General features: G+C 40.0%; 2 protein-coding genes across 11 annotated transcripts; one reads left to right on the top strand and one right to left on the bottom strand.

The window, feature by feature from the left end:
• Window positions 1-174: 174 nt before the first annotated feature.
• On the bottom strand, window positions 175-10,574 carry LOC130524898 (natural resistance-associated macrophage protein 2-like). 8 transcript variants are annotated; one of them, XM_057031429.1, is made up of 17 exons: window positions 10,432-10,574; window positions 8,827-8,909; window positions 7,740-7,873; window positions 7,506-7,625; window positions 7,066-7,185; window positions 6,884-6,990; window positions 6,728-6,798; window positions 6,596-6,663; window positions 6,365-6,520; window positions 6,054-6,212; window positions 5,828-5,914; window positions 5,450-5,569; window positions 5,230-5,379; window positions 5,068-5,141; window positions 4,496-4,649; window positions 4,134-4,187; window positions 175-1,516 (listed from the first exon to the last, which is right to left on the bottom strand). In XM_057031429.1, exons 2-17 carry the CDS (start codon window positions 8,858-8,860, stop codon window positions 1,439-1,441), a joined length of 1,686 nt encoding a protein of 561 aa, XP_056887409.1. In that variant the 5' UTR covers window positions 8,861-8,909; window positions 10,432-10,574; the 3' UTR covers window positions 175-1,438. The 8 variants fall into 8 exon arrangements, with proteins under 8 accessions (XP_056887409.1, XP_056887405.1, XP_056887410.1 ...); XM_057031425.1 differs by having other exon boundaries at window positions 7,740-7,876; window positions 10,432-10,573; XM_057031430.1 differs by having other exon boundaries at window positions 8,827-8,905; window positions 10,424-10,565.
• Window positions 7,781-22,102, top strand: LOC130524889 (serine/threonine-protein phosphatase 6 regulatory ankyrin repeat subunit C-like). 3 transcript variants are annotated; one of them, XM_057031403.1, is made up of 29 exons: window positions 10,694-11,042; window positions 11,259-11,293; window positions 11,638-11,721; window positions 11,853-11,931; window positions 12,395-12,465; window positions 12,548-12,748; window positions 12,903-12,990; window positions 13,144-13,286; window positions 14,015-14,227; window positions 14,354-14,432; window positions 14,516-14,630; window positions 14,831-14,913; window positions 15,176-15,278; window positions 15,511-15,579; window positions 15,650-15,790; window positions 15,922-15,969; window positions 16,050-16,161; window positions 16,248-16,319; window positions 16,997-17,198; window positions 17,349-17,436; window positions 17,529-17,646; window positions 17,728-17,947; window positions 18,057-18,144; window positions 18,223-18,306; window positions 18,447-18,592; window positions 18,699-18,781; window positions 19,154-19,236; window positions 19,371-19,462; window positions 19,548-22,102. In XM_057031403.1, exons 4-29 carry the CDS (start codon window positions 11,910-11,912, stop codon window positions 19,736-19,738), a joined length of 2,955 nt encoding a protein of 984 aa, XP_056887383.1. In that variant the 5' UTR covers window positions 10,694-11,042; window positions 11,259-11,293; window positions 11,638-11,721; window positions 11,853-11,909; the 3' UTR covers window positions 19,739-22,102. The 3 variants fall into 3 exon arrangements, with proteins under 3 accessions (XP_056887382.1, XP_056887381.1, XP_056887383.1); XM_057031402.1 differs by lacking the exons at window positions 10,694-11,042; window positions 11,259-11,293 and adding an exon at window positions 7,781-7,921; XM_057031401.1 differs by lacking the exon at window positions 11,259-11,293 and having other exon boundaries at window positions 10,693-11,042.
• The last annotated feature ends 5 nt before the right edge of the window (window positions 22,103-22,107 follow it).

Raw genomic sequence — 22,107 nt, forward strand, 5'->3', positions numbered from 1 at the left:
GTCATTCAGCAGATGATCCTTTCAGACATAATTTAAAAGTTAAATTCAAATAAATTAAAACAAGAAATCGCATCTTTCAACAATACTTTTTTAAAAAAAAAAATTTAAGTGCCGGTTCATTATTTATTTAAAATGTGTTGGTGAAACATTTTTTGTGCAGCATTAACATCAAGGTTGCTGAACATAAGTTACTTTTAATAATTATTCCATCATTTTATTTATTTTTTGCATCATGGGAAAAACAGTTTCAGTTGACAGTCAGGAGGCACCAAGGTGGACAAAAGAGGCACCGTGAACATTTATAAAACTATTATAAATCCATTTTGGTCAAAGAAATGGTTTTATTTATCACAGCAGGAATGCAAAATCTTACCTCCTTGATGCGATTAACACAGAGTCTCCTCTGAAGTCTAATTTGTGCGCAACATTTTCACTTTTTACATGATATTTACAATAGTATATGTATATTTTGTTCTTTCAAAGAACATGTTTACCAAACGTAAACCCACAAAGTATTTTTTAAAACAAATGTGAAGCAACTGAAGGAAAAATAAATTAAAATAACAGTGCTACTTATATTCTTAAATGTGGACTGACTGATTAATTAACATCTCTTGTGACAGGTTGTAACAGGAAAAATAGTCACTTCATTAGAACACGTTAATCCAAATGAAATAATAAAAACAAGAATTTTCTAGGTTATTTAGCGCTATGTATAAATGCAGCAAATCACAATTAATCAAATAGCTTAAATTATGTCTACTGCCTGTGGTTTACCACCAAAGGACAGTAAAATAATATATTTTATTTGGCATTTTTCAAAACTTTACATCTCAAGAGGAATATCCTTTTTTTTTTTAAAGAAAATGGATATTAAAATATAAAGGAATTGTACATAAAAATAAAAATGATCTTTTTTTCTAAAGTAAAGCACATGAAAAAGTGAATGGCTGTGTATAAATATCCTATATATTTTATTTAAAGTGATTCTTTCACATTCAGTGAACGAAATCAATGTATCACTTTAAACAACAGGTAGAGGATTAGAGCATCACAGTGAACGTGTCATGTGTATGAATAACACAATAACAACCAAGAGACTCTAAAAAAGTTGAGTGTTTCCAAAAGCTCCTGTGCGATATTCCAAACACACACGAGGATCATCTCACTGGAACCTTTCTAATAGGCCTGTTTTTCCTTAGTCATTTTGTCCTCAGAAGCTCTAGTTTAGATTGGTTTATTCTCATTTGTACCTAAAGATGATTAGCTATCGCAACAGTTAGCATCTGTCATCCATTTTAACCGGCGCTCTAGTCCACAGTGAGATGCAGAGACACTTAACAAGGCACATGGAGTCGGATAAAGACAGACTGGCCAAACTGGTGTGGTCCCAGTCTTCGGCTGGAGCAGCATTGACAGCATTTGGGACAGTGACGTCCTATCTGTCCACAAGGATATCAGAGTCCATGTCATTGAGTAGATAAATGTCAGTGTGTCCTGACAACCCCATGTGTGCCTGAAAGGACAGAAAAGACAGAGGATTAAAATCCTATGATGTAGAGATGACATGCACTTGTAAATTCAAGGCATAAAAAGGTGCATAACAATCACACGTTGCTGTTTGCAAGACGTAAACACAAGCACGCGCGTTGTGATCAGCATGACCTCTGACCTCTGGTCCTGCAGTGTTTTAGAACACTTATTTTTCAAAATGCGGGCCGACTGAAGTTAGCAAAGCAAAACATGGGTTGAAAAATAAGAGAACGCTCAATCACGAAAGCTCTGATTGGTTTTGATAAGACTCGATCGGATCTCAATTTGATCATTTTATGATTGCAGCTTATTTAGGAGTGCTCACCTGGTCAAAATGACAAATTCCAAAATCAACTTTCCCCATTTAATCCTGGAAAATCCTGCAAAAGAACATTTCTACATGTCCTGACAACCCTCTTTATACATCTAAGCCTGAATCTGTCATATGCGTGGTAAAATGAACAGAGCCCTCCTCAAATAACTCGACAGAAGACACCAACAAACATCCATATTGCCAATTGTTTCCATTTATTTGGAATCTGCGGCGTGCGTCACCAGCGAGCACAGGTGAGCCCGCAGGACGGAAATGAGCGAGTACTTTGGCGTACACGTGACTGTAGCAGAGCGAATTGATGCGATGCTCACAGATGTCTAGCAGCATCGTTCTGAGAACCATCACTCAGAGGAGTGTAACTGTAACTAAATAACAACTACATGAACACTGAATCCCACAGTAAAGCCTAGAAGCAGCTGAACTCTTTACTGATGACCCGACCGTCTGATTACGGTAATGTTAGGTTGTTACTAATTGATTTCAGTCTAAATTGCAGCTTACAGGTGATATTCAGTTTGCAAGATTAAAAAACAAAGCAATAAACAAGTACAGTAAATGGCCAGTTTTTTTTTAGACATTATAAAGACTCACATTTTAACATTTCCTCACATTTTTATATGAAATAAATCTGTTGCTTTAATAAAACAGACTGCATTACTGGTTGTTTCTTGTAGTGAAAGACAGAGACGTGTTAAAATATTAACCAACAGTGTGGAGAAGGGTTATCAAAGAGCTCCAAAGGCAAATAAAACCTCTTTTGCAAGAGATGTTTTTAAATAAGCCACAGAGAGTCTGTAGCTAAAAAAACAACAAAAAAACAACCCAAAACAGTCACAGTGTGCCACATTTATTTTGTGGTACTTGTGGTGTTCCTTATATAAAAAGACTGCTTTTGTGGGTGTAATTATACACTATCAATGGTAGCTTCCTCTCAGACACACCAGACTCCTTACACAGACACATTTAGCAGCCTCCTGTTCGATACGCTGTCATAACAACAGAAACGAGGCTTTTCCAACGCTTCTCCTCCTCTACAGCGTGGACACAGGTTTCCCAAGCTGATTTATGAATTACTTTCCAGTTGAGTTTTGTTCACATTGATTGCCTTGTTTGTAAATGTAAAAGCACTTTTGCAACCAGTCACAGAATAAGTTCTACGGAGTAGAATTTGGATATATGTGCAAAAGAAAAAGACACTAAATGACACGAAAATCTGGTTTTTGCCTGCTTGAAGAAATTAATCCATAAAAACGTCAGATGTTCAGAGAATTAGGGCTAAATCTCATTCATTGGTTTTTGTTTTATAAATGATTCTGTGCGCTTAATGCAAACTAAATGTGTGAAATGGAGAGAATCAAACTGCTTTGATGGCTACAGATCGGGTCAGACAGATGAGAGCGAGGTAGAGTCAGTGGAGGTGACCTTGTCAGGAGCGCCTTTTTCCACCATTGATTGTGAGTCTTAAATGGAAGAGGGACAGAATCATGGCTAATTTAGCCTAATAATCCAAACAGCTCCAACTGTATAGGAAAAAAAATCCAAAATTGAGCTGATTAAACTCGTATATACCTTTAAATGCTCACAGGAAACAAAACCATCTACACAAAAACTATATAGTTGCTGTTTAGGGAAGTTTTTGAAATAAAGCACTGTTAAAGTGCAGCAACGCGAGTTGTAAACTAAAAAACACAAACAAGCACAACAGCGTTACGTCATTGAAAATCTTGAGTCCCAAAAAGCAGTAAGATTATCCTTCAAATGAGCTCAGACTCCTGAGTTCAATCTCCATTAGAAGTGGAAATTTTGAGGTCAGTCAATGTAGTCACGCGCTCACTTTGTGATGCTGGGTGGTAATAAAAAAAATTACACGTTTAGCTGTGCTGCACAATCTGTGTGTAATAAACTGCACATCAGGGAAAATATCCTTGTGCTTGGATGTCAACCATGTTAACAACAGGCCAGATAAAAGGCCTGTTGTTAAAAACTATTTTAACACTTGTCGGGGGCAACATGCTACTAGCTGTAAATATAAATACAAGAGTTACACAACTGGTTTAACTGTTGACTAATGAATGAGAGCCAGCCCTAAACAAACGAGACACATGACAGCAACAGAATGTGTGCTTTCAAGATCCCACAAGAACGGGAAAAAGTCCTGGGCTTTGTCTCGAGGAGGACAGAGGAATGCTGGTGGTTACCGTCCCGTTCAGCACTAGGAGTCGTACTCAGACGGCTCCTCTGTGAGCACAGCAGCTTGATTTCTTACCCTGCCGCCACAGTCCAGACAGGAGACTCCCAAAGCAACCAAACAATGCCATGCCTGCAGACATGAGAGAGGGGATAGAATTAATATAAGAAATGTTTACATGTTCATGTTTACAATGAAGCCGTCATCTAATGGGGATCAGAGATTAATTTGTATCAAACCGCGACAAGACAGAGGAAAAACATCTGATGAATAGAAGCGAACGACCCCGATATTATAGACTGATGCCAGCCTAATGAGCTCCACTATCTGTAGACAAGGAAAACATTCCTACATCTAAATTTTCAGTGTTAAATTCATCCAAAACAGAGGGAGTCATAATTAGCATTGAGGCCTGTTAAGGTGACAGTGCTCAGACTCACCAGGTAGCCCACAAAGCCCAGGTAGGCTACGGAGAACAGAGCAGCCAGGACGTAGAGCAGCACGTTTTTCAGCGCCATCACGTAAACCACCACGAAGTACATGTTGATGGCACAAACCACCAGGATGACGATGCCCCCGCTAATTTTCCACACCCTAAATAATGAGCGCTTCGTTAGACTTATTATAGTTATTGTTGACTGAGGGTACTCTGAAACAAAACGGTCAAGTCAGTTGTAGTTTATGTGACATAATGTGTAGAAAATAAATGCGCGTCATTTTCTTACAGTATGTATGTACTGTATGTACTGTATGTACTGTATGTATGTGTGTGTGTGTGTGTGTGTATGTATGTATTTCCATACAGTTTGTATTTGCATGGTGTGAAAAAAACCTGGCACAAACAATCTTTGTTTAAAATATGCTAATCTTGTCCAAACGAGTCACAGAATGAAGTCATTATCTGGCTGTTAAACTGAATGTGCTCATTCCTTTCAGTATGTGTGTTGTTTTTTTAAAAAAAGGATTCAATGGAACAGTGCAACAAAAAGGCAGAGTGGTTAGGGTCACTCACAAACTGTTCTCAAAGCCGTTCATAATGGATTTCAGACTGGTGAAGGTGAGAATTGGTATCAGAGCAAATGGAAGCTGAAAGAAAAAAGACAGTAAATATGTGGATGGTTACTGTCTACGCACCAATATTATTTGGACTCAAGACTTCTGATAAATGGTTCACCTGCATGCTCTGAAGTACATTGAGGAAGTCGTTCATCCCTGTGAGATGCTGAACATCCTGAAAAATGGCCACCAGCAGTGTGGGAGTGATGGCGATAGAGCGGGTCAGCAGAACTCGAGAAAAACGGGACCAGTGCAGGTCCAAGAAACCCTACAGGGACATGGAGGCTGTAACAAGGCCAGACTCCTTTGACTTCCTGGAAATAATCAGGTGTTCATACCTCCATAACAAACTGGCCGGAGTACGTTCCTGTCATAGTGGAGCTCTGTCCTGCTGCCAGGACGCCAATGGCCCAGATGTAGAGCGCAGCAGGGCCAAAGAAACAGCCCAGCACCACACCCTGGAGAGAAACAAACCCAAAGAGACAGCCGTTCAAACACCTCAGGAATATGTCTCACTACCTTCCAATGAAAATTATTTATGGCACATTACTCCGGTTACATCCCCTCTCTCAATATCACTGTAAATTTAAAACATTAATAATTTCGTTTGAATTAACAGCAAAATAAAGTTCAAGATTCATTTGTGAATCCATGTGTTGCTTTTATTTTTGTAGACTCACAGCTGAAACAAGGTCAGAAGTACATATTGCACATACCCCCTTATAGATGTCCACCTGGAGCGTGTCGTTGTTGTTAGGGAAGAGATGTGCATAAGGGCCGCTAGTAATATTGCAGAATTCATGCTGTAAAGTGGGACACAAACACATGAAAGGTCATGAGGATCTTAATTCTCATTGATGCTTAATTCATCCGCCTTTTGACATAATTAGCAAGCATCAGCAAACCCGATGAGGAAGCATTTCTGGAATATGTCATACCCACCACTTTGTCATTGGTTTTCTGGTAGAAAGCCTGGGCGAAGACGGCTACAACAAAAACGTTGACGAGAAACGAGACGAAGAGCGCGACGGACGACTCGATGAAGTAGTACTTGTTGGCCTCTTTCACTTCCTTCTTGTTATTGCGATTGATGTCGCGAGACTGAGCGAAGAAGGAAAAAACAGAATTCATCAAAATTTTAAAAACACGCCAGACTAGAGCATCTCTAATTCCCCAAAGTACCGAAGTGCTGATACAACAATGACAGACATCGTTTTAGCGCTGTATCGGCAGGAAAAAAAGAGGCTTCTAACCTTGACCAGTGCCGAGTGCAAATAGATGTTGTGTGGCATGATGACGGCGCCCACGATCCCCACTGCCTGCTCCAGCTCATTGGGCCCACAGCCCTCACAGTACGGCAGGAACATCCCCTTCAGCAGCTCCCCTTGGTTTGGCTTCACCACCACATACTGAGACAGGCCACAGGGATAAACGTGTAACCGCGCCACTAATATTCAGACAGAACATCTCCCACTAACTTTTACCTCATAACCGAAACTTATCGCCATCACCGTGATGAGAAAGCCAAAGAAAGCTTCCAGTTTTCTCAACCCTGTAAAGAAAACCTGCATTAATATATGGAGGCTAAGGGTGAAGTGCAGGTGATGTAATCATACCGTATTTATCTAGAAAGAGGAACACAAATGTGTCGGTGATGGTGATGAGGACTCCTGCGTACAGAGGAATGCTGGCAGAGGAAAACAAACACATTTTTCACACTAATTCTATGTAATTACTGCAAATGTTGCACTTAGTAAATCTGCAGTCAATACCTCCCCGCAGAGAGCAGATTGAAAGCTATTGCACAGCCAATGACCTCCTGCATGTCTGAGCCGATAATTGCCAGTTCCACCATCAGCCAGAGGATGATCCGGGGAACCTGAGAGCAACAAACAAACAAGCTATAATTCCATCAAACAAACACCTGGATGTGTAATCATCCGGGAGTGCTCACTGTGGGATACTGGCGGTGGCAGACTTCAGCCAGGTGCATCCCGGTCACAACCCCCAGACGAGCAGCTAACCTCTGCAACAGCAGCCCGATGATGGTGGCCCCCAGGAGCACCCACAGCAGCTGAGGAAGGACAAAATCAACACAACGTTCCCCCTCCAGCTCTTTGTGAAGGTTTTTAAATTAACAATGTGTCTCCAGCTATTATGTTCAAAAACTAATTTTAATTTGTTTTTAATTACACTCAGTCTAATGGTCAAAATAAACTAGGCACAAAACCAACCGAGAGAACGTAACGTTTGATTGTGAGTTAAGCAAGTTGTTGAATCACTTCCTTAAATGTAGGCGAGGCAAAAGGTTGAAGATAGAGTATTGTGAACTTCACACTGAATAAGCTGCGTTGTAATGCCACCACAGATCATATGATGGTACTAACAGATCACCTTGAAACCAGCTTTAGCTCCAGACTGGAGGTCCGATTCGATGTTCCCTGGGTCCAGGTAAGCGATGCTCATCAGAAACCCTGGTCCTGTGAAGGCCCAGAGCTTACGGAAACTGAACACCTGAGAGGACAAACGGCTGCGTTTTTACCATCATCAATACAATCCTCTACTTCCCAACGTCACCAGTATCGAAAAATGAATAATTTCCATGAAAATGTGCGAGCTGATTTGTACCTCGCTGGTATTTTCAGGAATGGGCACCTTCTCTTCAAAATATGTGGAAAAAGGTTCCTCCTGACCCACAGGTGATCCAGGAGGAGAGATGGAGCTGTACTGGTTTGTCTGGACTCCATTTTCCTGATGGGAGCCTCCTGAAACATAATCAACACTGAGAACAAAAACAAAGCTCTTCCAAGGTAAATGCAACACTACAAATGCTGAACATGAGAACATTTCTTTGGAAAAATGAGATAAAGTGAATTATCTGTCTAAAGGAGCAACTCCCACTTATATCTAAGCATTTCAAGAGCAACAAAGAAAAGAAAGACAGAGGTTAATGAAAGAGTAGCAGCCATTAAATAACTGAAAGCTGCTGAATATAAAGCCTGAAAATTAAAAGCTGTTTACCCAAAAATAACTGGTGTGGTTAAGAAACATTAATATACTTTTTTTTGGTGAAAAAAAGATTAAAAGACACAAAAGTACAACTGTCATAAATAATTAGTTCCATCACACTTGTTTCTGATCGACAGTCCTGACGATTCTAAACGCAGCAGCTAAAACCCTGCTTCACTCACTGAGTTCGGAGCTTTCTCTCGGTCCTTCCTTCATTGTCCGCTCGCTCGTGGATCTAAAATTCTCTGTTCCTTATCACGCGCACTTCTCGTCATTGAGACTTTTATCACTACTTTTCCTCTCGATGTCACAAACGCGCTCGAAAAAACCTTCTAAGACGACTCTCACGTGATTAAATTGTGCTCGAGGTTGTCAAAGAAGCCCAGCCCTCAACACAAACATACAAAAAAGCCTCTTTGACCACACTTATAGAGTACACAAAAAGGGGACTCCTTAAAGTGCACCTAGAGTGATTAAACTCAGAACAGTTCAGGAATGTGGAAGATAAAAGTAGTACAGCAGATGCTTGCGGAACAATAAAACTTAAATGCTTCCATTTTCTCTGTGAAGGACAAGAATATTGGACTAAACAGCCCTGTTGGCACGCACAATGTGTACTTAATTAAATTTCCAGGAATTTGCAGACCTGCACAACATGGCAGAGGTGTCAGGATCAGAACGGCTTCCTGTTATGTTAAGTACTCACCGTCGAGGAGGTCTCCATCCTGCTCAGGTTTCATCAGATCAAGCTGAGAGATCTCTGAACCTGCAGGATAAATATCAGCCTGCCTGGAATGAAACAACACCACATGATATCATCTGAGAGAGGATTTAAGGGGGAAAAAGCAATGAAGTTAATTTATGAGTGGCTGTGTCTCCTTCGGGGTTGAAAGAAATTAATTTAGTGTGAACGACCCGACTGCAAAGTTTTGTTCAGGAAAAAGTCTCAAGTCACACTAATGACTAAGCATCATTCATGTCTTGTGGAAGGACACAGCATTTTTGTGAATCTTAAAAAAAAAAAAGAAAGAGGAAACCCATGCGTGTCCTTTTAGCTGACCTTTGACTTGAAACATCCAAGAGAAAACCTTTGACCTGCTAAAAATTGTTTTATTACACCACGTTCTGAGAGAGCCCAGCGAACGTGAAAGCACATGACTGTGGCATCATGACACAAAAGAGAAGAGGACGGAACATGCCAACGGAACATGTTTCTCAAGAGTCAAAGTTCCCAGCCAGCAGCTGCTTCCACCGTCCAGATATGCTCAGCATAATCACCATTATCAACTGATAAGGTCCTTAGTACTTAACTCTGTAGAACAACAGCGACGACTAGATTTCACAGTAATTTACTGACACGTTAGCAAATTCTGTAGAATAAAAGCATCACTTAGAACGGTCACCGGGACTTTAACTGAATGCTGTTATCAATGCGTCTCACAAAGGCTGCAGGATGAACGAAGACGTCTAATCAGCACGGAACAGGTTTTATGTTCCAGGTCAACTCCCAAACTGAAAGCAGTCCCTGAAATGATGGTTCTTGCAATTGTGTTGTATGCAGAGGTTAAAGCTTAAGAAATACGAACTTAGTTTAGAAGCCAAATTATAGTTGATAGTAGGATGTAACAGAAATCAACTACAGTAATTTGATCACAACACAAAAAAAGAAACATTAGGGGTCCAATCAATCTTTACATTCACTTTGTCAAAAAAACAAAACCAAAACCTGTGAAGCTACTGTCAAAGCATTCCCAGCAGCAACTCTGGTGACGTGTTAAAGTAAAACAATGCAAAAGTGAGATATTAACAGCATTAAAACAATAAAATAGAAGTGAATTCACCAGACATGGTGGGGCAGGCACTGCTGCCAATAATCAAATAAAATCTGATTAAGTTAACTAAAATCAGGGTGACGTTCTGAATCACAACTTTCCCCACTTGCCAATTAATCCCCATTCCTAATGAAGATAGTGGAATGTCAGAGGACGCTATGAAAAGCATTTTGGAAGAATTCGCCCTCTTCACCATCTAACAGAGGGTCTCTGTGCTAACACTTCGGTAGTGCTGAGCCTTACTTTGAAGCAAGCTGTAGTTGAACTAATTGCTGTGACATAAACCAAGCACCCCCTCGAATATAAGGCCACCACGGTGGAAATACTTTCACCGCTTCTGAAACTCTGTGAACTCGGATAATGTGACCTGAGCAGCCTGAAAGCAGTCATCTGTGAGCGATCAGGCTAACCACTTTCCGTGCTGGTAGCCACATTAAGAACGCGGTAACGCTGTCCTAAAAGAATAAAAACACTCTTACCTGATAAAAAAAAGTCTATAAAAGCCGATTGTTTCGTGGAGATTATTAGTGCCTCTTAAGCGCCACCATCTGAGTAACTAGAAAAGTAGCTAAATTCCACGTTATCAAGCTATATTCCGGCAAAGTCAAATCGTTTCATGGCAGGCGTTAAACAGAATAGTACGCATGCGCACTAACGTCGCTCTCATTGGTCAGCGAGTCCAATATCGTAATAATCCCTTTTTTTAGTCTGTCAGGTGGTTACAGTCATACAAAAATGTGTTCAGTCAAGCGTAACCTAGGTAAAAATAGAATGACTCTTTTCACAAAATATGCCTCTAAATTAACACTTGATGTGTAAATTAGCAGGCCCTTTAACAATACATTAAATAGTCCCTTTAAAAGAAACAAATCATGAAAATTGAACAGGTTGAGAAAGCCACATCACGCTTTCCTCGCGATATTCTAATTTACCGGCGTCACTGCACATTTAAAGCCAACCGAGCTAAAGCTAAGCTAACGAACTGCAAGAAAGAGACATGTAACGTTGCATATTGTGTCTTACTCTTGCATCTCGTTGAGAGAGCCTCCGGAGTAACTGGGATATGGAGTTAAGAAATATCAAGGACCAGGTAGTGAATAAAGCGTGTATTGATGTTTAGTTTAGGTTTAGTTAACTTAGTGTCTCTCACCAACACTGCAAGTAGCAAGCGGCTAATCATGTTAGCCTCATGTCCATCAAAGTTTATTACCGAGCTATTTTTTATTTAAAACATGACGACTTAACTGTTCAACAGAACTAAAGTAACTTTGGATTTAATTTTTGATCTTCTACTTGTGATTTGTAGAATACAAAACCATAGTTTGGTCAGGAGATTCCGAGGTACAGTCTCAGATGCCAGTAACGTTTGTCAACTTCTATATTTATCAATTGTTCAATTTTATTTTCCACTGCAAAGGTTTGAGCACCTAGTTAAGTTAAACTACATCATATAATTACTATAAGGCTACCTATACTGATCACAAACATTTACTATAAGTGTTCACCAATTGAATTGCAATGCCTTGTTTTTGTGTTATTATATATTAATATTTATAGATTTAACAATGATATTACAAATACAGTTTGAGTTAAATACTTATAATAGAAGCTGCTATTTTTTAAAGACTTTAAATGATTTGAATTGTCATAAATTGGACTTTTATTAAAACATGCTGTTCTTTCAGTCCCCACTGGTCCAAGCAATATTCAGCCGAGATGCAGAAGAGGTGGCATTTTTATTAAACCACAATGAAGATGCCACTTCATTGGTAATACTTTCACACTATCGCACGACTACTAACCAAAATAGTAAACTGAGGTCAGATAATAGCTTGTATATCGACCACACTTGTGTTGCTATTTTCTTGTGAAACATATTGAAGTTTTCTTTCCCCCTCAGGACCAAGAACAAAGCACACCACTTCATGCTGCCTCTTACGTGGGTGATGTCCACATTATGGAGCTACTCTTAGCTTCAGGTAAAGAAACAATGTCATAACATCACAAACCGACCACAGAAATAAGAAACTCATTAAAAACTAATCAGATGCCAAGGTTGGTCACAAGGAGTATCACGGGATGTTGCTATAGATGTTTATCTAAACCTTATCTAAACCAATTTTGATATTCCTTTGCTAATTTATTGTAAGCTTATTAAACTGTTAGAAAGAGGTGAAGAATCTGATTCTGATTTTGCAATGTTAATAGCAGTACAAAGCTTAAATCAGTGACACATGTAGACTGCATATAAGACCTGATACTTAATTCATATTATGGTACTTCATTATACTTTTCCATTATGTAGCCTTGGACCAAAATAACAACCACATACCAAAGGGAAATAGTTATTTACAAAATTATACATGACAGTCATACCATTTTTATTTAAAAAAAGATATATTTTAGCTTATAGCTGCATTCTACTTGTATTAATTTTTACAGGTGCTGATGTCAATGCCAAGGACAAGAGTTTGTTGACTCCTTTACATAGAGCAGCTGCATCACAAAATGAAGTATGTTTCCAACACAAGCGGGTTAATTTTAGTTTAAAGGAACGACCATCTGATTTTAATGCTTGAATTTCTCCTTCTCCAGAAAGCTGTGGAGCTACTTTTAAAGCGCAAAGCGGAAGTCAATGCAAAAGATAAGTTTTGGCAAACGCCCTTACACATGGCAGCTGCAAAGTGGGCTACCAGATGTGCTTTGGTGCTGACCCCGCATGTATGCAGTCTTGATGTTGCTGACAGGTCAGGGAGGACACCACTGCATCATGCAGCTTATAGTGGCCATGGAGAGGTGAGAATGACCCTCCTATTATTTTAACAAGTCATTTTTTTAACGGACTAAATTATTTTGCTTGAAAGTAATTGTGGAGCTTTTTGGAAAGTGGTGTGTTTCTTTTTATCGTAATCTAACAAATCCCAAACCTCTATTGCAATAAATCTTACAGATGGTACGCTTGCTCTTAAGCAAAGGTGCCAATGTGCATGCCAAAGATAAGAAGGAGAGGGAGGCAGTCCACTGGGCAGCATACCATGGTCAGTGCTGTTCTAATATGCAAATTTCTGAACAAAATGAATACAAATGTAAAAAAAGAACCTGTATGTATAATAACAACCTAACAAATGGTGTATTCTGCTATTATAAATTCTATTCAGATACTCCTTGTGAATTTTAATCCCATTTTTCAGGACACTTGGAGGTTGTGAAGCTGCTGGTGTCTTACAGCACAGATGTGACATGCAAAGATAAACAGGGTTACACTCCCCTCCATGCTGCAGCCGTCAGCGGACAGTTTGATGTCATCAAATATCTCTTGAGAGTGGGTTTGGAGGTAAAAAGATCTTATCATATCGAATATATTGATCAGTCCCGGCCCTCTGATTACCGTTATTGAGCCCTTGCTGAGGATACTAACAAATATTATTCTAATACTGCATTATAACTACTGTTCCATCATCACTTGTACTCTGTTGTGGGTAGCTAGAGTTTCACCCTCAACCAGAGATCCTCTCCACTTTTGATTGTTGTGTTCAGTTTCTTGATATTTACATTAAAGTTTAGAATATTTGATTATTCATAAACTAAGGGGCCTCACAGAGAAAAACGTCTTCAATTTTAGCGTTAATTCAAACTTTATAGTTACAAATAGTACTGTTTTGAAATAACAATTAGGAGCAGTTCACAACATTTTACTTCAATGATATTCTTGCCACAATAGCCGATTAATTTTATCCCCAAAGATCTTTATAAAGGACTTTTTCACAAGAAGGTCTTGGCATTTCAGTGGTGCAGACACTATAAATGGACATGTTGCCTGTAGCAGCACTTAGTCATATCTATTTTTTTAGCACATATATTTAGATCTAGAGATGAAATTGTGTTGAAAGAAGTGATAAGACCAATGGACTAATAGAACCTTTAGCATTAGTTCAGGTTATATATCCTCTGTTGATGGATATTTTAATTCTCTGACACACAGGAAATGTGGTCATGTTCTTACTCCCTTGATACTCAACATTTTGCACATATCATTCATATTTCTGATCCCTCCTTTCCCAGATTGATGACAGTAACGCTTCTGGGAATACGGCGCTGCACATAGCGTGTTACACTGGGCAGGACACTGTGGCCAATGAGCTGGTCAACTGTGGTGCCAATATTAATCAGCCCAACCGAAATGGCAGCACGCCGCTGCACATGGCTGCTGCATCGTCCAGCGGGGTGCTGTGCCTCGAGCTTCTAGTCAACAATGGTGCCGATGTCACCATGCAGGTGCATTACATGATTGGATACTAACTTTGAGATGAAATAAATCAATTGTTCTTTGAAATTGTGCAGATTACAATGTGTTATATTGCTGTTGAAAATAAAATTGTTGTTTTCTTTTTTTTTGAACAGAATAATGAAGGGAAGAGTCCTTTACATATAGCTGCCATGCATGGACGATTTACCGGATCCCAGATTTTGATCCAAAATGGTACCATAAATGCTCGAGGCACTCCCAATATCCACAGTGTTCTCTTCATCATGTACCTGTCATGTCTCCATCTCTGTACGCAGGTGGCGAGATCGACTGTGTTGATATCTATGGAAACACGCCTCTTCACATGGCTGCCAGATATGGTCAGGAGTTGCTGATCAGCACTCTGCTCTCAAATGGTGCCAACAAGAGCAGGTAACACAATCCAGACCATAGATGGACTGTTTGATTGTCTCATTTAAACTACACTCGGATAGCAACACTTTTCCTTCAACAAAGTACAAGTTAATAATAGTGACACACATAAAATCAAGTTACTCTCTAATGAGAAAAGCAGAACATTGAACACAGCATGCACATATTAAAGAAAATGCTCTTTATCTTGGTGTCCAAAGGCAGAGGATCGATGGGATGCTTCCGCTGCATTTAGCAGCCTTGTACGGGTTTCCAGACTGTTGCCGAAAGTTACTGTCCAACGGTAAGAGTTTCCTGGCTTCATCACTCATTAAATATGACTAAAAAAATGCCACAGACCTTGTTCAGTTTGTAGCTTTAATAGGACCTGAGAATCCCAGTTTTTCAATCAGGCAATGACACAAATATTAATGTTTTTATAGCTTTGTGTAGCTTTAAGTCCAAAAACAAGCATCCTTGCTGCAGATGTATACACATTCTCATTTACATTTTATTTACTGGCACAATGTTCCCACTTTTGTTTTTGTTTGTTTTGCATCATTTAGGCCAGTTTTACATGACTGCCTGTGTAAAACTTTCAGTTGAGAGTGACATAAATGTGTTGGATGAGTATGGGAGAACCTGCCTGCATGCAGCTGCCTCTGGAGGGTAATCTAACACACGTTCAGATACTTTTACTTTTGAAATTAGGCATTTTTACCCCCTACCCCATGTGTAAACAGTGTAGGAGGTTTGTCTTTCTGGATGAATTACTGTCAATGTGTTTATATGGGTACATTTACTCATTTGTTACATTTTTGTGTAAGGAATAGCGAAGTGTATATTCTCTAATTAAGCACTTCAACAAATGAAACTGTTCTGCTTTTGTTTTTTCTGACAGAAATATTGACTGTCTGAACCTGTTGTTGAACTTTGGTGCTGACCTGGATATTAAAGATCATTTGGGGAGGTGAGTAGCGCTGAGATTTTTCCCTCAACACGAGTGCTCATTGAAATTGCACATGTCCCATCTCTTGCAGATCTCCTTTGCATTACGCTGCTGCTAACAAGAACAGCCAGTGTGTGATCTCACTGGTGAGAGCTGGTTCTGAGGTCAATGATCTGGACCTCACAGGCTGCAGCCCTCTGCACTGTGCTGCTGCTTCATTCGACTTTTTTGGGTGAGAATGTCCTCCTATGAAATAAATTGCCTCTTGATGCCTCATCCCGTGGAGTTTTTCCATCAAATTTGAGCTTATAGCTAAAACAGCTTTAAGTGTCCTGTTAAAATACCTTTTTAAAATTTATGCAGAATGGAAACAAATGACTATAATGAAGAAAAGGAACAAGAAGCTTCTCTGTAAGTCACAAGTTATTAGTCATCTGCATTAAGAGTAAAACATTTTAGTAACTGATTGTGGTCCTCTGTTCTGGGTGCAGATGTTTGGATTACCTGCTTGACAGTGGGGCCAACCCAACTCTGAGGAACAGTAAGGGCTACAGTGCCGTCCATTATGCAGCGGCATACGGAAACAAACAGCACCTGGAACTGGTCTGTGGTAGCTTTAGATTTAAATAGGGTTTTTTCTGCTATTTTGTTACATTAAAGTAGTTTAAAGCTTTTTCTCTTTGTTGCAGCTCCTGGAGATTTCCTTTAACTGCCTAGAAGAGGTTGAAAGTAATATTCCAGTCAGTCCTTTACACTTGGCTGTGAGTACTGCTTGCTATTGTTACAGCACCAGAAAAAAATGAATATTTGGTTGTTATTCTATTCTTCTTTCTTTGGGAAATTCCAACTTCAATCGCCACATTTACATCTGTGACCAGTCTCTGCTTTTGACCTTCATCCACTGGCTCCTGTTTTTCTGTGATGGAAGGGGCACAAATAAGAGACACATGAGATAGTGGTTTTCCTTGAGTTGAGAGTAAAACCAAAATTTCCATATGACATGGTGGTGTCAGTCAGAAAGTTAAGTGCTTTGATGGGGAAGTGTGTGGCCCCAGAGGATGTGACTGTGAGAGCTCCAGTTCCACGAGCAATATTAGTAGCCATCATATTCTGAAATTAATAAGATCTGCAGAATATAAAGCTATGGCAAATACATTTAGAATCGTCACAATCAGCACAAAAAAATTTGGGCCAATCCAACAAATGATACATGTACAAAACTGATGGTTTTGAGACAGGTCACAATCCCAAAGCTCATAGGAATGATCGTTGGGTCACTCACCCCTATCCTTTCTCCCCCAGATGGCTGTAAAGAGTTTATAAATTGTAATGTTGGCCTATCTATGTGTTGACATAATGCAGTTTTATTCAAATTGTCATTTATTCATATTATTTGTGTCCAATTAAACATGGCTACTGTAATTGCGTGTCATTATAGGCATATTATGGTCACTGTGAAGCTTTGCGTTTGCTGTGTGAGACGTTAGTGAGTCTGGATGTGAAGGATATTGAAGGTAGAACTGCCCTCCACCTGGCTGCTCAGAGGGGTTTTGCTCCGTGTGTGGAGGTGCTCCTGAAACATCAGGCCTCCTACACTCTAAAGGAACACAAACACAAGTGGACCGCTCTCCATGCCGCAGGTGCGTGCTGGAAAATATTCCTTTACATCTGATTTAGAATTTGGATTAGGTTGTACAAGAATTGGAGTATTTGTTTGCATACCATTTTAATTTCACAGAAACATTTTTCAGGAAATAAGTGTACATGTTTTCCTTTTACCCCCTGTGCAGCTGCTGAGGGCCAAATGGACTCCCTGCTTTTACTGGTCAACCAGGAGCACAGTGCTGACATTATTGACAGTCCAGATACAAAGGGACAGTGAGTAAATTCATATCTGTTATTGGTTGGATCTGGACTATTGATCTAATCACTTCACAACTCCAGTGAAAAGTAAAATCCCGCTGTTGCAGGACGGCTCTCATGCTGGCTGCTCTGGGTAGCCACACCGACTGTGTCCACATCCTGTTGGAAAAAGGAGCCAAGTCTGATGCTGCAGACACAAAGGGTTTCACTGCATTGCACAGAGCTGTAGGTGTCCTTTCTGGTACAGAGAATTGTGGGTCTGCTGTGATATTCTGTCCTAATATGAACCCTGCTCTTCTCCTGAAGGCCATGCTGGGCTGTGAGGGCTGTGTATTTGCTCTGTTGGAACATGGTGCCTCTGCTCTGTACAGAGACTCTCAGGGAAGGACTCCGTTGCATCTCGCAGCGTCCCTCGGTCACACAGCATTACTCCGAACTTTGCTTAAAGCTGCTCTGAAATCTGACCCACTAGACTCCATATTGGACTACAGAGGCTACATGCCTGTCCACTGGGCTGCGTACCATGGTGAGATGTTGTTGCCTGAATTCTTATATAAATATAGACATGGAACAATACTTGGCTGTCTTGTTAGTTGTATAAAGTTCCCAATTTATTATTTTTTTCCTGTGTGAAGGGCATGAAGAGTGTTTACACATTTTACTTGAAAACAAGCATTTTAACTACCAGGAAGGAAACCTTTTCACCCCTCTACATTGTGCTCTGTGAGTCCTGTCTTCAGTAATATTAGATCTAAAGTTCAGTGTGGTTCTTGAAAGAGTGACAATCTTCTTTATATGCAGAGTGAATGGGCATGATGGGCCTGCTGGACTTCTGCTGAAGGCTTTTGGTCCTGATATTGTCAATGTCTGTGATTCCAAAGGAAGGTGGGTTCCTACAGTTGAGGATGTTGGTTTTGTTAAAGAAAAGAAAAAGACATTTAGCAACCTGTTGATGGTTTAGATTTTCTTTTCCCTGAAACTGATGGATTCCCTCCTTTTCATATGTGATATTTGTGTATTCTCAGGACTCCCCTGCATGCAGCAGCTTATTCAGGTAATGTTGCCGGGCTTCAGCTGGTCATAGACCAGGAGGCAGAGATCAATTCTGTGGACCAGCGTGGTTGTTCGCCTCTGATGGTTGCTGCTGAGCGCGGACAGACAAGCGCTGTAGGTGTGTGAGAAACGCTCATGTTAATGTGTCAATACGATCCCATATTTTCATATCCTTTATCAGTGAGTTGTTTCCTGTTGATCATGCCTTCGCCTCTGCATTTCAGAGTTTTTGCTGCACAAAGCGAAGCCAGACCTGTCATTGGTGGATATCAGTAACAACACTGCCCTTCACCTAGCCTGCAGCAAGGTCATACTGTACACGTAGACATACACGTGGTATATGCATGCATACGGGTCATTAATAGAAAGTATTACAGAGAGTTCAGACAGAGTGGACATTAGCAATGCCTTACAGCAAAGGTTGTTGTCCCAAACAGGAAGTGGAGAGTTATATGACGCCTATATGGCATGCTATACAGTTCTGCACACACACCTGCACATTGACACTGAGAAACAAGACGCATCAGTTTCAACTACCAGAATTAAATCTGCTGTTGTTTGGAGCAGTGACGATGCCTTAACACTGCTCTTCATGGAACATTGTCGTGGATTGTTCGAGCCTATTTCATGTGTTACAATGGTCACATGATCACTCATTACAGTTTGTTTTATTCTTCAGGGTCATGAGATGTGCGCGCTCTTAATCCTGGGGGAGATCAGCGACTGCTCCCTTATAAATGCAACCAATGGCGCTCTCCAGATGTGAGTCTTCTTAGAGTAATAGGAAAAAAAATAAAGCAAGTTCCTTGTTTATTTACCAGAGCGTCCCATTCTGCATTATCTTGTGTGATATGTAACTGTATACCTGTGAATCCTTGTTCTTCTTCCACATGCAGGCCCCTTCATATCGCAGCGAGGAACGGCCTGGCTACTGTAGTGCAGGTCTTATTGAGCAGAGGAGCAGCTGTCATGGCAGTAGATGAAGAAGGTAAGCAACGAGGAAAAAGAATCTTATCTCTACGTAACACAAAAGTTTCCTTAAATTATGTTTTTCACTTGTTGACACCCCACAGGCCACACCCCAGCTTTGGCCTGTGCACCAAACAAGAACGTAGCAGAGTGTCTCGCTCTCATCCTCTCCACCATGAAGCCTTTTCCTCCCAAAGAGGCCAGTAATGGCACCACATCCCTTTTCAGTCCCATCTTAAAGACGTGCGCCATCCCAGCCAGCTGTGGATCCAGTGACAGTCTGTGTCAGGCCTGAGTGGGGGGCCTTATCGGCCAGTGCACACACCGTCTCATTCTCTACCACAAGAGTGAGCCTGAGCTTTATTTTGTCGCACGTATATTATTTAAGTGATGTATTATCCATTCTAAAATAACAATTAAGTAAAGTAAGTTTGGAAATGAAGTTTCTAACTCGTAATGCAGGGTCTCCACTTGAACTCTGACCACTGTAGCTGTTGACTTCATTCCCTATTTAAAGAACCACCACTGATAGTAGCTGGGTTTGACCTCGGCTAATAGGGTGAGAGAATATTTAAGAAGATATTTAGATGGTCTCTGTGTTTGTCTGTCTGGGTTATTGAAGTAGCTTGCATTGCTTCTTCCTTTCAGTATCTCTCACAGGTGCTGTAAACCTTTAATGCAATTATTAGAAGTCTATTTTCTTATCCTGCACTCCCAGGGTGTATTTATACAGTTAACCTTATTATTCTAACACGATCATGATTTATAGAAGGTCTTTTTTTTTTTACATATGTCATACTTAACAAGCATATAGCATATTATATCATCCTAGTTATATATTTTATAGAGCAAAAGTTCTGTTACCTGGTCTCACTGCCCCCCTTTAGGCCAGCCTCCATGTGACTTGTGCAGATAGACGACAGCTGCATGTCCCTTATCTCAGATGCTGAAAATCGTATGGAAGTCACCCTAAGGAGTGTTCTCTCTTGACATATGGTGTCCTAGTTGTGGCCTAGTTGTCCTGCACGTATATCTCCTCTACTATTTCTAGAACATCACATGTTTCCTCACTACAGCTCATGGAAAGGAATTGTCTTAAACGCTTGTTTCCCAGCTCCGTGTCCTCCGTCAATAGCCAAGCGGATTCAGACCCTCTAACTTGGGGAATCGATCTACTGATCCGTGCCCGGTGCTTCGGTTCTCTGCTGTTGTTTTGAGCTATGGTTTTTGATGAGTCTTCTGTGCTCGGCTGCTGAAGCCAGCCAGGAGATGATGAAGCAAATTTTTGGCCAGTAGTTTTGAGTGTTCCTGGAGCGCAAATTGAGCTATAGCTGCCAATGAAATGAATCCAATATCCTGTCCTTCCCACACCGTTTTATTCTTTCCTTGAAATGTAGATGAATTTCAATGTGGAGTTTTGTGGACCCTCCATACTTCTGTATTTCTTTCTCATGTATGATGTGTTTTTTCATGACCTCTCAGTGACTAAATCTAAGACGAGCTTTATTTATATTGTGCTGGAGCAATAACCTGGGGCCAGTGTGCCGACATGACATAAAATCGCACCGAAAAAACTATAAAAAATGATCCCCTTTATAAGGTCAGTTCATCTTCACAAGTATGTTCATTTTTGTCTGTTAAGCACAGTTGCATTTGTTTTTATTGTAGAGTTTTAGCACACTTTATGATTAGATTTTCATGTTTACATTTAGTGCCAGAAGAGTGATGTCATTGTTATTTGAAATGGGAAATTTTACCTCTTGAGTGCAAAAATCTTCCCTTATGAAACTTTAACAGACAGAAGCAGACTTTGCACAGAGGCTGGGTCCTGTGTCAGGGGGTTGCTGCAGGTTTAAGGTGGTTTCAGCAACATTTCATGCTATTTTAGCTTGTTGTGCTTGCCACTAAAATGAAGGTCTAGTTTATTAGAAATATAAATACATCATGAGCTGACAACAGCTACAATTGGACTAAATACGGACGGAAGTACAAATACAAAGAGTAATAAATATTCCTCATTTGTATTTAACTTCACTAAATGTCTGGTCCTGCCTCTGTGTTGCGGGTATATTTTTCCAATATTTAATGCATAAAATAAGGAATTGTTGCAATTATATTATTTTTATAATGCACATATTAAGCTAGCTATATTTAGGTATCCATTTTTATAAATGGTGCTCTTTCAACTCAATGTATAAGCTATGTGCAAGCACATATGTAATATTGTCTCTTTTCCTTTGTCTGTAACTGCAGGGTTTTATCCAAATGGCTTTAAATATTTTGCACTCTGATCTAGAAGTTTACATTTTACAGAGTTTCCTTCTGAGGATTATGCAGATATTACAAAGAGAAAAAAAAAGAATTTTATAAATGTGCTTTTCAAGTAGTCCATTCTGTTCGAGCACGTCCTAAATTCTGTCAGACAAAATTACTACAAAAAAGGGTTAATTTAACCCATTTAACCCCTTATTTTAACATGCAAGTGCAGTGATTAAATCTTTTTATGTGTTTGTTTTGACTCTGTTACACATGAACGACCTCAGTGGCTTCTTTGTCACGCCGTGTTGAGCTTTCAGGATTAAACTTTGAGTAAATGTCCTGTTTAATATAACATTCACGCCAGAAAAATAAAAATAAAGAAAGAAATCACAACAGCCCAGTTGG

This window comes from Takifugu flavidus, chromosome 4, assembly GCF_003711565.1.
Source record: "Takifugu flavidus isolate HTHZ2018 chromosome 4, ASM371156v2, whole genome shotgun sequence".
Taxonomy (NCBI): Eukaryota; Metazoa; Chordata; class Actinopteri; order Tetraodontiformes; family Tetraodontidae; genus Takifugu; species Takifugu flavidus.

Bases quoted from the DNA above. Each gene is read 5' to 3' on its own strand.
- LOC130524898 (XM_057031423.1), bottom strand. From the start codon at position 10,233: ATGTCACAGCAATTAGTTCAACTACAGCTTGCTTCAAA. The intron at 7,186-7,505 runs GTGATCTGTTAG...GTCCTTCCTCAG, and splicing joins GAGCTAAAGCTGGTTTCAAG to CTGCTGTGGGTGCTCCTGGG. The intron at 5,570-5,827 runs GTATGTGCAATA...GTTTCTCTCCAG, and splicing joins AGGTGGACATCTATAAGGGG to GGTGTGGTGCTGGGCTGTTT.
- LOC130524889 (XM_057031401.1), top strand. From the start codon at position 11,016: ATGGAGTTAAGAAATATCAAGGACCAG. The intron at 11,932-12,394 runs GTAAAGAAACAA...TAATTTTTACAG, and splicing joins GGAGCTACTCTTAGCTTCAG to GTGCTGATGTCAATGCCAAG. The intron at 14,914-15,175 runs GTAAGAGTTTCC...TGCATCATTTAG, and splicing joins CCGAAAGTTACTGTCCAACG to GCCAGTTTTACATGACTGCC.